At 32.9% G+C, this 13180-nt stretch overlaps 2 protein-coding genes across 3 annotated transcripts; one reads left to right on the plus strand and one right to left on the minus strand.

The window, feature by feature from the left end:
• Nucleotides 1–10016: 10016 nt before the first annotated feature.
• Nucleotides 10017–11227, plus strand: LOC105783813 (flavonol sulfotransferase-like). Its single transcript, XM_012609470.2, has one exon. It carries the CDS (start codon nucleotides 10052–10054, stop codon nucleotides 11099–11101), a length of 1050 nt encoding a protein of 349 aa, XP_012464924.1. The 5' UTR covers nucleotides 10017–10051; the 3' UTR covers nucleotides 11102–11227.
• A 243-nt stretch (nucleotides 11228–11470) lies between these two features.
• On the minus strand, nucleotides 11471–12553 carry LOC105783814 (hypothetical protein). Of its 2 annotated transcripts, none has more exons than XM_012609473.2 (2): nucleotides 12344–12553; nucleotides 11471–12234 (listed from the first exon to the last, which is right to left on the minus strand). In XM_012609473.2, the coding sequence occupies exon 2, from the start codon at nucleotides 12213–12215 to the stop codon at nucleotides 11796–11798; it is 420 nt and encodes a 139-aa protein (XP_012464927.1). In that variant the 5' UTR covers nucleotides 12216–12234; nucleotides 12344–12553; the 3' UTR covers nucleotides 11471–11795. The 2 variants fall into 2 exon arrangements, with proteins under 2 accessions (XP_012464927.1, XP_012464926.1); XM_012609472.2 differs by having other exon boundaries at nucleotides 11471–12225; nucleotides 12344–12550.
• Between the last annotated feature and the right edge of the window lie 627 nt (nucleotides 12554–13180).

Below are 13180 nucleotides of genomic sequence, written 5' to 3' on the forward strand. Positions count from 1 at the left end.
TGTAAATATATTCAAAGAAATGAAACTGTGAATTATTCATGTTCATGACTTGTTTGCGTCAATCCGCATTCTTGAAATCCTTTTTGAAGTTTATCGCAATGTGGCGGATGCAATAGATGGATCTTCATGGAACACTGGAACGACTAATCGCAACAACTTTTTCCTTTTATCTATAAAAAATGATGAAAATGTTGTATTGTCTAACAACATACCTCCATAAGTTCATTAGGAAAAATTATCATGATTCTGTTTTTTCAACTCCACAATGGCGAATGCTATTAGCAGCACATTTCAATTTTTTTCTTGTGCAACCGTAATAAGGAGGATCTGTGTATATTTCCTGTACAGCTAAGTCTCATCAAGTGACTTCTAATGGGAAAATTTCTAAATGCATGGATCAAATGCAAAAAACATTTGGTGGGAAATTTTTCTCCATGATTGTAGTTGGTTGTTCGGGCCGTAAAAAGGTAACATTTGCAAGTCAACAACAGTCCTTGTGATAGCCCGAAATAGGGCCTAATCGGAATAGTAGTTTCGTAACCACAAATTTGAAGTGAAATAGTTTAATTTTATAAATTTTTATTAATTACCGATTGATTGAAATATTGTGTGAAAATATGGATAGGAAATTTTAATGATTTAGTGCCTAATTGAATTTTTAGGACTAAATTGAGAAAAATGCAAAGTGTGTCTAATTAGTGATTAAATGACTTAATTGAATTATTGCATGAAATTGGAAGTTTTTATGTGGCAATTAGACCATAAATTAGTAATATGGACACAAAAGGGTAATTCTAGAAAAATATCTAAGTAATGGGTCAAGGGCATTTTTGTCCAAATTGAGAAAAAGACAAAATAAAGTGAAAATAAGTGTCCATCTTCTTCAAAATCAGACGTTTGCTACCAAAAAAATTCATGTCACCATAGCTAGGGTTCTTGATTTTTCTAAGCTCAATTGTAAGTGATTTCTTGCCCTGTTTTTAATTATTTTCGTATTTTTATGCTTATTGAAGCTTGAATTTCATGTTTCTACAATTTAATTTAAATGAAATTAAAGTTTAAAAATAGACACATTCATGATATAATTGTAAATTGATTAGTGATGTTAGATAATGAATGTTTGAAGTGTTAATTACAAGTTTTACTAGATGAATTTCAATGAAAATGTTGAAAAATGACTAAAATGTGAAAGATGGTAAAGTGTGAATGAAGTTGTGATTTTGTGAAATTGGGGGCTGTTATGAGCATGAAATATGATTTAGTGAAGTTTGAAATTTAAGAATTTAGTGAATTTTATTTTTACGAGCTTTGGGACAAAAGTGGAATTTTTGAAAAGTTATGGGAAAAAAATGTAAGTTCGTCAAAATATTGTGTATGAGTTGTATTTGAATGGAATATTGATAAAATGCATTAAATTGTGTTAATATAGATCAAGAAAGAAGAAATAGTGGAAGTGATCGGGGAAAAGAGAAAGTTATCGACTAAATTACAAAATTAGTCGTTTTGCATCTGAGGTAAGTTACGTGTAAATAATAGTTATATTTTTATAAATTGTGAATTATATTTGATATGTGAATTAATATTGAATGTGGAAGGAAAATTGTTCATGAATTATTCAAGTGATAAAGTGTTGAACATAAAGTGTTAAGTGTAAATCCCCGGTTGAACTTAGGAATAGAAGTGGATACAAGTGACATGTCACTAGAGATCAGTGTTACAGTGTTACAGTGAGTCCCGGGTGCTGGGTGATCTAGCATGTGTTGCAGACACCTGACAGCTTGTGTGAGCAGGCCCGTGGACATTTCCAGTGTTGTATCTGTGTATATTCCGAGTGTTCAACGGGATTAATAATGAGTTAAAGTGAATATGAAATGAAGTGTGTATGCAAGTACAATTGAAAGAATTGAGCATATGTGATAAATGTTAAGTGTGAAAATGTATATGCAAGTGAATTGGTAAGATTGTGCATGTGTAAGTGATTGAAATTGCTAAGAAATGTTTTGATTAGTTATATGTTAAAAGTGTTAATTATTAAATGAGTAATTATTGTTTACATGTAACTTACTAAGCTATTTGTAGCTTACACATTTTCTCGTTTCCTTTGTTTTATAGTGATTTGAACTTGATCGAATTGGGGATCGTCGGAGCTCGTATCACACTATCATAATCATCTTGGTATTATGTGCTTTTCAAAATGTTTAAAACTATTGCATGTATAGAGTTTTAATCATTTTGAGCGTGTTCATATGATATGGCTAAGATTAGTTATTGAAATGGTTAGTAAAGATTATGTTTTGGTGTTATGTATGTGTAAATGGTAGCTAATACAAAGAAGCTGTTTCTTTGACAGCAGCAGTGACGTGAATGTGAAAAATCACCATAAATTATAGAAATGGAATTAGAGAGTTAATGATATATATAATTAAAGCTTATCAAGTCTATTTTTACATAAAAGAAACGATGTAGGCAAAGGAATTTTATATTATGGGATAATTGATTTTAAGTGCCAAGTGGTCAGAACTGTCAAGTAGTGAAACAGGGGAGACTTTAATGAATAAACTGTACTAATTGACTTCACCAAAAATTCTAAAAATTTTATGGTAAGAAGGTATATGTGTCTAGTTTCAGGAAAAATTTACGGATTTAAATTTCGAGTTTCGTAACTCAAGATATAATTAAATTAGTGACAGTCGCGCAGGTGGACAGTTTTGTTGTGAACAGTGAATTTAATTTTAAAAGCAAATTTTTATGCTCCGAATTGGTAAGTTAAGTTGGATAACATCTCGTACTCGATTCCAGCGATGGTCTCGGGTAAGGGGTGTTACATTTAGTGGTATCAGATCTACGGTTTAGTCAATTCTCGGACTAACGTAGCGAGTGTAATAGACTATCTATACATGCCATAATTGAATAATGATAGTGTGACGACTCCTGACATCTTAAAATGTTTTTTTAATAGTAATGGATCCTAATCAAGATACAGCTAATGATGCTCAAAGTAATGTACCTGTTGAAAGCCGACCTGAGACTCAGGGTTAAGGAGATGAGGCTAGGGAAGCTTTTCTCCATATGATGAGCAATTGGTATACTGAGTTTGTTAGAACTAATCCTAATGCTTAACCTCCTCCGCCCCTTCTATTCCTCAAGCTGTTCCTATAGCTCCTCAACAAACTGAAGTGTTAAGATTGTCAAAGCCTCCAGTGGACAAAATTCAAAAGTATGGAGCCGAAGAGTTCCGAGCTAATGTAAATGATGATCCTGAAAGAGCAGAGTTCTGGCTTGATAATACCATCAGAGTGTTGGATTAATTATCTTGTACTCCAGAAGAAAGTCTCAAATGTGCTATCTCATTGCTGAGGGATTCGGCTTATAATTGGTGGAAAACTTTAGTGTCAGTGGTGCCTAAAGAAAAAGTTACATGGGATTTCTTTCAAGAAGAATTCCGAAAGAAGTATGTAAGTTAGCGTTTCATTGATCAAAGGAGAAAAGAGTTTCTTGAATTGAAACAAGGGCGCATGACGGTAGCCGAATATGAACGAGAATTTGTCAAATTAAGCAAGTATGCCCAAGAGTGTGTAACTAATGAAGCTACATTGTGCAAAAGGTTTGAAGATGGATTAAACGAGGATATCCGATTGTTAGTGGGAATCCTTGAAATTAAAGAGTTAGTGGTACTAGTTGAAAGAGCTATCAAGGCTGAAGAATTGAGCAAAGAGAAAAAAAAGGTGGAAAGTGAAGCAAGATGCAAGAAAAAGATCAATGGGCAAGTCATTTCTGTCTCAAGCGAAGAAGTCTAGAGAAATGAATACTCGATCAAATGTCATTTATAAAGGCGTTGATTCTTGATTTGTCTCGTGTTTCTGTCATGACTTTTGAAATCACCGTGCGAGCATCACCCTCCACCCTGAGAAACCCCACGGTTTATATATATACGTGATATTAAAATTCAGGAATTTTTTACACAAATAACATAAAAAAAACAAATAATTACCAAAATAGGATAGTTAAAAAACTAATTAGGAAAATAAGTAAACCGAACAGCACAGAAGGCATCACCCTACTTTTTTCCTCTAATCATGTAGTCATCATTAGTTTAATAAAAAAAATTTAGTACTGTCATTGTGTTAGGTGTTAGGCGGCATTGTTATGTATTTTATGAAAAAGATTTGTATTTCTTTAGGTATATCGCGGTAAAAAATATTTTTTAATGGTGTCATCGTTGTGCTTAATGGCACCAATCAAATTTTTTAATATTTTATTTTACTTTGAAAAAAATTGAAAAAAAACTAATTTTTTTTAAAAAAATAGTGACATTTGAGTTTTTGATCACGCAACCAAGTGACATCGATTTGCCAACCTACCACGAACGTGATCGAACAATCACAGGTCTTTGTTTTTTTTTCTTTTTGCTTTCCAACTTTTTTTTAATTTTCAAGACTCTTTTTTTTAGTTTAAAAAATAATAATATTTTTTAATCGATGTTGTCGTCGTGCGTTATATATAACCCAAACCTTGCCAAAAACTTGTTATTTGTATATTTTATTTTGTTAAAGCTTTTTTTTAACAGTTTCAAAGAAAAAAATGACATGTTACGTGACCGAACAATCACGGGTTTGAAACGGTGTTGTTTTAGCTCGTATCTTGTGTATGTATTTCGTTAAAACATGTTACGTTTCATTACATAGTTTGTAAATATATTCAAAGAAATGAAACTGTGAATTATTCATGTTCATGACTTGTTTGCGTTAATCCGCATTCTTGAAATCCTTTTTGAAGTTTATCGCAATGTGGCGGATGCAATAGATGGATCTTCATGGAACACTGGAACGACTAATTGCAACAACTTTTTCCTTTTATCTATAAAAAATGATGAAAATGTTGTATTTTCTAACAACATACCTCCATAAGTTCATTAGGAAAAATTATCATGATTCTGTTTTTTCAACTCCACAATGGCGAATGCTATTAGCAGCACATTTCAATTTTTTTCTTGTGCAACCGTAATAAGGAGGATTTGTGTATATTTCCTGTACAGCTAAGTCTCATCAAGTGACTTCTAATGGGAAAATTTTTGAATGCATGGATCAAATGCAAAAAACATTTGGTGGAAAATTTTTCTCCATGATTGTGGTCGGTTGTTCGGGCTGTAAAAAGGTAACATTTGCAAGTCAACAACAGTCCTTGACACGTATTCCTACATAACAACTATCCACCCTTGAAATTCATTGTACGACGCATTTTAATTTTCATACAATTGCTCCATGGTCATTTGTTTAGTCAATTATGCATTTCGGTATGACACTCGGTATTGGAATCGTTATTGCATTTCAACAATTAGGATTGATATAGTAATGGTGGACGTGTCTTTAATTAGTGGCATGATGTAATTGTAGATAATTTTCAAATCAAGTTTGCGATAGTCTTGTGTTATATGTGTAAAAGTGCATGTATGAGGCTCAATATATTTCCGAATCTCCCACGATTGGAACTTCTAAATAAATGTAGCTTATACGCGCCACTTGTACCCTTCTGTCGACCTCTAACACTCCTCAACATATATTGTCGGTTTAGAGTCAACGACTTTGTAGTTAACCGACACTCATGTTATATCATTTGAGAGCAAATATGCAATCATCCTTGTTCTCGACTTGTTGGCCCAAAAACAATTCTTCTGATTTGGGATCTATTGCCAACCGATGAGCAAGTATTATATCGAAGCACTTGGATGCATGCGCCACATCAAAATCAACGTTCAACATGTAGACGCTAAGGTCATTGCGTATGACAATGCTATGGCTTGAGTTCTCGATCGAAGGTGCGTAAACATTTTCACCATCGTCCATGCCTTCGTCGTTGATATCTGGACGACCATTATTATCAAATTTATCTTCACACTCGTGATCAAGACGACCATTATTATCAAATTTATCTTCAGCATTTGCATTAGTCTCGATCACGACTGAATGTGTAACACCCCCAACCCATATCCCTCGTCGGAACTGGGTTACGGAGCATTACCGGAGTTTACAGATCAAACAGACAAAAATTTCAAACATTTCATATAATCAAAACAAGTCATCAAAGCATCATTTTAATCCAAATTATAAATATACCAAATCCAAAACAATTTGCCTAGTTCATGAGCACTTAAACATAGAATTAAATTCACATGCACCTATCTAGATTTAGTTCAATTTATCATGTCATAATATAGCTTCAAAAACAAACACATATTTATATGTATAAAACCAACCAAAATTAAACTTATAACCTCATTTACAATCAAACTACAAAATAACTATTATTTAGACACCCTAGGTACATGCCGACACAAAGGATAAACATTATCACATTTGAGTTCGGGATCGTTGTTGGATGCTGAATTGGCGATCAAAAGTTAAGTACCTAACTTGCGCACGAGAAACAAAAACGTACGCTGAGTATAAACTCAGTGGCATTTCTATAATCTGAATATTTAAAGATAAGAAATTACAAATATACAATTGAAACATAAACACATATTAATATTTAGTTATTACAAAAACCATATCATATTTCATTTGTTTCACAAATATCTCAATTCTCATACTTGCTATATGAATAACTTTTCACAATTTATTTCACATTTCATTATGCAATTGCAATATCCATTCCATAGTCATTTCATGAGTATATAACTCATATATTCCATATATTTGCAACATATTTCACATTTTATTTTCAATTCACTATTTCACTTCCAATTCTCATACCATACCATTTCAATATCAATTATAAAACCTTATTATTCATTTATCCCTATTAACACGACTCGAACTTAGACGGATACACGGATCCAACCAAAACACACCAGGTTGGCACGCAGCGCCTCATCAGATAATTTGAAGTAATAAATTGACACCCAGTGTCTCATCGGCTAAACCGAAGTAAATTGGCACCCAATGCCTCATGGAATTAATCTGAAGCAGTAAATTGACACCTAGTGTCTCATCGACTCGAAGTCGAAGAAATCCCTGAACTCTTCCAATCTTATGGCATGCCATCTATATCCGACTCAGCTCAATACAGTTAATCAATTCACTTTTCAAATACAACCAATATTCAATTCAATTCAAATAATCAATATATATTCAACATATATATACCAATTCAATCAATATAAATTCAATAAATTTATCACATAATAAATCAATCCATTTCAATTGCAAAACACAATAATTCTTACCTTAACACTTACCATATATCTTAAATTGAATTATAACAATTAACAACTAAATTCAAATTATAGAAATATAAACCAAAAATTTTGAGCTATTCCTTGTCCACTTTATGTTTCCCTTTTTAGTCGAGGATTTCGACAACATTAGCTACGAAATTAAAACAATTAAAATTCATCAATACAATACAATTCAATTCAATTTCATATTGCATATTGCATATTTCAATTTTTAGTCAACATTTGTCTAAATACCAATTTAGTCCCTAAACCGAGACTAATTTTACTTCTTCACAATCAATTCTTTTCATTCAATTTCCACTTTAAACTAGGCTTAACTCTCTAATTTCACTTAAATCCCTAAATTTCAAATTTTTCACAATTTAGTCCCTATTACTCAAAATTTATAATTTATTCTACAATTTAATCCTTTTCACTTCTAACTTAAAATCTATCAATTTAATTCCTAATACTAAAATTATTCAACATTAACAACATTTAAAAACTCAAGAATTCTAAAATTTTGACATGGGCCGAGTAGTATTTAACACCGGAATTCTAAAAACATAAATATTATAAGAAAAATGGACTAAATTGACTAACCAATTGAATTTAGAACTTTTAAAACCCTAATGCCCTTCGTCTGTTTCTTTCTCCTTTTTCTTTTTTTCGTTTTGCTTCTCTGTTTCGTTTCTACCTTTCTATTTCTCTTTCTTTCTTTCTTTCTTTTGTTTTTTTTTTATTATAATATATATACTTATATATTAAGTAAACTTATTTTAATATAATATATATTAAATTAACATATATTTAACTTATGTCGCCTCACCTAAAGAACAATGGCATAATTGCTTATTTAGTTCATTTTAGTTTTTCTTTAATCTATAATTCAACTTTCACCCTATATGCAATTTAGTCCTTATACCTAATTACTCTTAATTTATGCAAATTCACTTAATCGAAACCTAATTAACTACACAACTAGATATTTACGAGTCTGATTTACGAGAATAGAGTCCCAGGAATGCACTTTTTTTAATTTGGTTCTTTTTAATTAATTAACCATCGAAACGTTAAAATTTCTTAGCGAAACTTTAATACCACCTTAATGGCACTCCGTAAATATTTATAAAAATATTTACGGCTCAGTTTATAAAAACAAGGTCCCAACACCTTATTTTCTAAAACCACTTGAACTTTAAATCACTTATATAACATAAATTATCAAATCAAAAACCTTTTTAAAAATCACATTTGACTCATAAATATTATTATTTAATATTTACGAACTTACTCGTCGGATTGAATGGTGTAGATTTTTGGCCTATGTCGATGTCGCTCCACCACTGTATTATTTTTCCCATCCAACATTAAGATTGATGTCAAATTTGTGCACAAACGATTGCTTACCGATTGATGCTTTCAGAACCTCCGTACATGGGTCTTAAACTCTGTATTGTTGACTTAATGGAATGACAAACTTAACAGGTTCCACATATGCTAACTTGGCAAACAACTGAACTGGTTCAGTATTCACCCTCTTAGTTTGGCTATACAGTGCAACCATTGTTTTCACGTTTTTATTGTTTAAAAGTTTTATCTTGGTAAATTTGATAAGATTTGACGAAATTGGAAATTCGTAGAATAGTCTCGATATCCTCCTCCCACAACATCGAGCAATATTTGTATTGATTTTTTCTTTCATATCATTGACAGACACATTCTTATTAAACCTCATTCCTATCTTCTAATGAGATTCAAATATACAACCAACAATTGTTTGTAAAAGTATTCCATCGAAATGAATGTATAAAAAGAAGTTATCCATCTTCGATACTAACTTCAACAAACTGCTACAAAAAAAAATTCTTCTCTTCTCTAAAATTGATAAAAGAAACTTCAACAAAACACAATATACAACTAACAAATTTTTGGTCAGGTTTGGGGTATATATAGCGCTCGATAGTGTCGCCTGACACGTCGACGGCACCGATTAAAAAATATTATTTTTTAAACTGTAAAAAACAAAAAGTCTTGAAAATATTATTATTCTCGCAATTTATATAAAAAATATTTCAAAGTTTTTAAATTTATTCTTCCACGTGAATTTTGCTTAAAGAAAATTTACCATTATATAATTAAAAAGCATTCATAAATATCAATAGTTTAGCGATAAGGTGCATTATACTCCTAAAGGCAGAGGCAGACGTTCGAACTACATTATTGGACAGGACAATTACGAATGATTCCAAGAAAAAAAATACCTAACTGATTTATTTTATCTAAATTTAAATATATTCTAATTATTTATTTTATTTATTTAAAACTATTAAAAAGATAATTGTCCATGTGACATTTACATGTAAGGATTAAGTTGAGTTACATATTTTAATGTTCCAACCGTTAAAATTTATGTTTTATTCATATGGATCATACAAGTCAAATTTGATGTAATTTTAAAATATTTAATTATTTGTTTTATGTCGTTCAATAAATATTAATATATATATTTTAGATCGACATAATAGAGATATCAAATCGATTGAAATTTTATATACGTGACAAGTATAATTATATTGATAAAGTTAATTATTAGATTATTAAAATATTAATTGTACAAAATATATAAAAATACCTAAACTAACTTTAATTTTACATCGTGTAAGTGGATTGCTTTTCCATGGAATCAGATTATATGTAAAAACTGGAATTGAATTGATAATAAATATTTAATTTAAAACTTCTGCATCATATGACATAAATGATGATGAAATGCAGCGTTGCAATTAAAAAATTACTCTAAAACCGATCATTCGCAAATCCTTTCCTTTTTCCATGATATCTAGCAATTTAGCATCTTCCTTCGCCATGGAGAATTCAAAAAATTTTGGCATTCAGAAAGAATTAGAACTCAATGAAGGGTACCAAAAGACATACAAAAAGATGGATGAACTGCTGCCCACTCTCCCTCGAAGTAAAGGCTGGTGGTTGGACCAGCTTCTTCGATACCAAGCCTTCTGGTTATCAAATCACGGCATCCGAGGAAGCATGTTGATCGATGACCACTTCAACCCTCGTCCCACGGACATCATCGTCGCAACGTCCCCTAAATGCGGCACCACGTGGCTACGAGCCCTTGTTTTCTCCATTATCAATAGGAATTCTTTTGATTTCAATAACCATCCTTTGAGCAAGGCAAACCCACGAGACTTGGTCCACTTTCTCGAAGCACATATTCGCGGAGATAGGTCAACTGTTTCCATTGATGGGCTTCTTTCACCTCGCCTTCTCTCAACTCACCTTCCTTACTCTTTGTTCCCGAAATGCATGACCGATGATGCCTCCTCAGCTTGTCGTTTCGTTTACATCTGCCGAGACCCTAAAGATGTTTTAGTCTCGAAGTGGCATTTCGCTAACAAGTTGAGACCCAAAGAATTGCCACCACTTCCACTAGAGGAAGCCTTTGAGTTGTTTTCCAACGGGGTATCGCACTATGGACCGTTTTGGGATCACGTTTTGGGGTATTGGAAAGCTAGTTTGGAGTGGCCAAAGAAGGTGTTGTGCTTGAAGTATGAAGATGTAAAGAAGGAGCCTTCAGGGTGTGTGAGGAAAGTGGCGGAGTTCTTGGGGGTACCCTTTTCACCGGAGGAAGAAAAGAAAGGGATTGTGGAAGAAATAGTGAAGTTGTGTAGTTTTGAGAGTTTGAGCAATCAAGATGTGAATAAAAGTGACACCAGAAGTCGGGAAAATCCTACGAGTAATTCTGATTTCTTTAGGAAAGGTGAAGTAGGAGATTGGGTTAACCATTTGTCACCCCAAATGTCTGAGATATTGGATAAGATTACTGAACAAAAGTTTCAAGATACTGGGTTTAGCTTTCATTGACTCCCCAGTGGTATGATCAAGCTATCCTCCATGCCCATTGTGTCGGTCCTCTAACAATGTAGTGAGTTTTCTTTTTGAGAGCACAATGTATTTTATTATTGAACTCAATAATTATTAATTTCTCTATCTTTGATTTTAATAATTTATATTTAAAAATAATATATAATAAATAATGAAATTTTGATTGAATTGACATAAATTCAAATATGAATAGATGCATATTTTTATTTTGCTAAGAACTGCAATCGACTTGTTCGAAACCCAAACCTGGCCTTGTGATATGCAAGTGCAAGTTCCTATGTCAAAGGCCCTGCAAACTAGTAATTTGGTAAATCGGAAACCATGAAATTAGGTCTCGAAACACCTGAGTTAATAGGCTGAAAACAAACTTGAAGCACCCAATTAATACAAAACTACATATTTGAGTCTATCAGCCTGTACATATGTGATAGAAAGTGAAATTCAACCCCAGGTTACAGTTCGGCCGATTGGCTATTTAGGCCTCAAAACGTAACCCCATTTTTAAAATCATAGTGAAAAGGAATTGCACATTCAAATGCTTATTTTACTTGTTTAAGTAACCCTATTACGACCACCATGGCCCTGCTTTCAATTCCCGCAGCCAGAGGCTTGTCTCTAAAACTTGAACCAAGCAGAGCCACAAATTTACATACAGAAACACCGAGACAGACCACTACAAAGATAAAGAAAGCTTAAGGTCCAAACCACCTCCACCTTCTCCGCCGTCGTCCTCGGTTCTTTTTTCCGGTTCACGTTGTACGTTGGAACTGGAAGGGCCTGCAACATTCAACCCCAAAGAATTATTCCCAGACCTGGATATGGAACCCTCCATGAAATCCTCTGCTTGGAACGTTGGATTCCACTGTCCGACGCCGCCACCACCACCAACAACCGCCTTGTCTTCCTGTTTCTTCTTCTGATATTCTTCCTCTTTTGGTCCATTAGGCACCGCCGCGCTTCTTAGACGATCACGCATTTCCCTTGTGCTCCTTATCAAAGCAAAGAACTTCTCCACTTTCTCTTCTTCATCATCATCTTCATCGTCTTTTTCCTCTTCATTCCCCATTTTTCTCTTCTTCCTTCCACTCTCCATGTTTCAGTTACTGTGGAAGCTTGGAGTCAGAACATGAACAATCATATACATATACATATACATATACATATACATATATCAAGGGAGGAAAGGAAAGTCAGAGGAAAATGGGGTTTTAATTGACTTACCTGTGAAGATGAAGAAGTAGAAACCGTGTTGGTTGACTGTTGATAGAGTGTGTCTTCACAAAGATGTGATGTTGATGATGATGATTTTTTATGGGAAAAAGTCATTGATGGAGGAGGATCCAATAGTTTACAAGAATGCCCATGTGATTGTCTGTGAAGAACGGAGATGAGGAATAAATGAAATGAAGGGTAAAAGGGATGTTGAGGTGAACTTATGGGTAAAGATGGGAGACAGGAAATAAATGGTTCACGTCAATACCCATATCATCATGTTCCCACCAACTCAAGCTGACGCCATGGTTATGACATAAGAGAATACGGCTTTTTGCTGGCGGCTCCGTTCATTAACGGGAATCAAGTAGGTCGCAATTCCTTTATCTAGGGTCGGTAAAACCTCAATATTTCTATAATTTTGAACTCAAATGAAATGGGTTTTTTTACCTGTTCTTTTCTTTTAAAGCCTGTTTTTGGAAAGTGGATGTATCAGTGACAGTGTTTCGGTTGGTAATGAAAGGTATATGGAATTACTATTTTCTCTTTATATTTAATATATACAGAGGTATTCATAATTTATACCTATTTCATATTTTCTTTACCTAATTAATATTTAAATTTAAAAATTATAGGTACGTGATTAACAATGTTAAAATATATTAAAATAGCACTAGTGTGACATTGACAACCAATGACATGGTGACACCAACCTCACATTTTAATATTTTTAATTTTTTATCATGTGTCAAAATATGAGGATGTCATATGTCATCATGATATTGGCCGTCAGTGCCACATAAGCATATATTAACGGTGTTGGTCAGTTACCTAAAAAGAGTACCA

The sequence above is a fragment of the Gossypium raimondii genome, chromosome 13 (assembly GCF_025698545.1).
Source record: "Gossypium raimondii isolate GPD5lz chromosome 13, ASM2569854v1, whole genome shotgun sequence".
NCBI lineage: Eukaryota > Viridiplantae > Streptophyta > Magnoliopsida > Malvales > Malvaceae > Gossypium > Gossypium raimondii.

Excerpts from the sequence above, each read along its gene's own strand:
- LOC105783814 (XM_012609473.2), bottom strand. The coding sequence starts at position 12,215 with ATGGAGAGTGGAAGGAAGAAGAGAAAAATGGGGAATGAAGAGGAAAAA.
- LOC105783813 (XM_012609470.2), top strand. The coding sequence starts at position 10,052 with ATGATATCTAGCAATTTAGCATCTTCCTTCGCCATGGAGAATTCAAAA.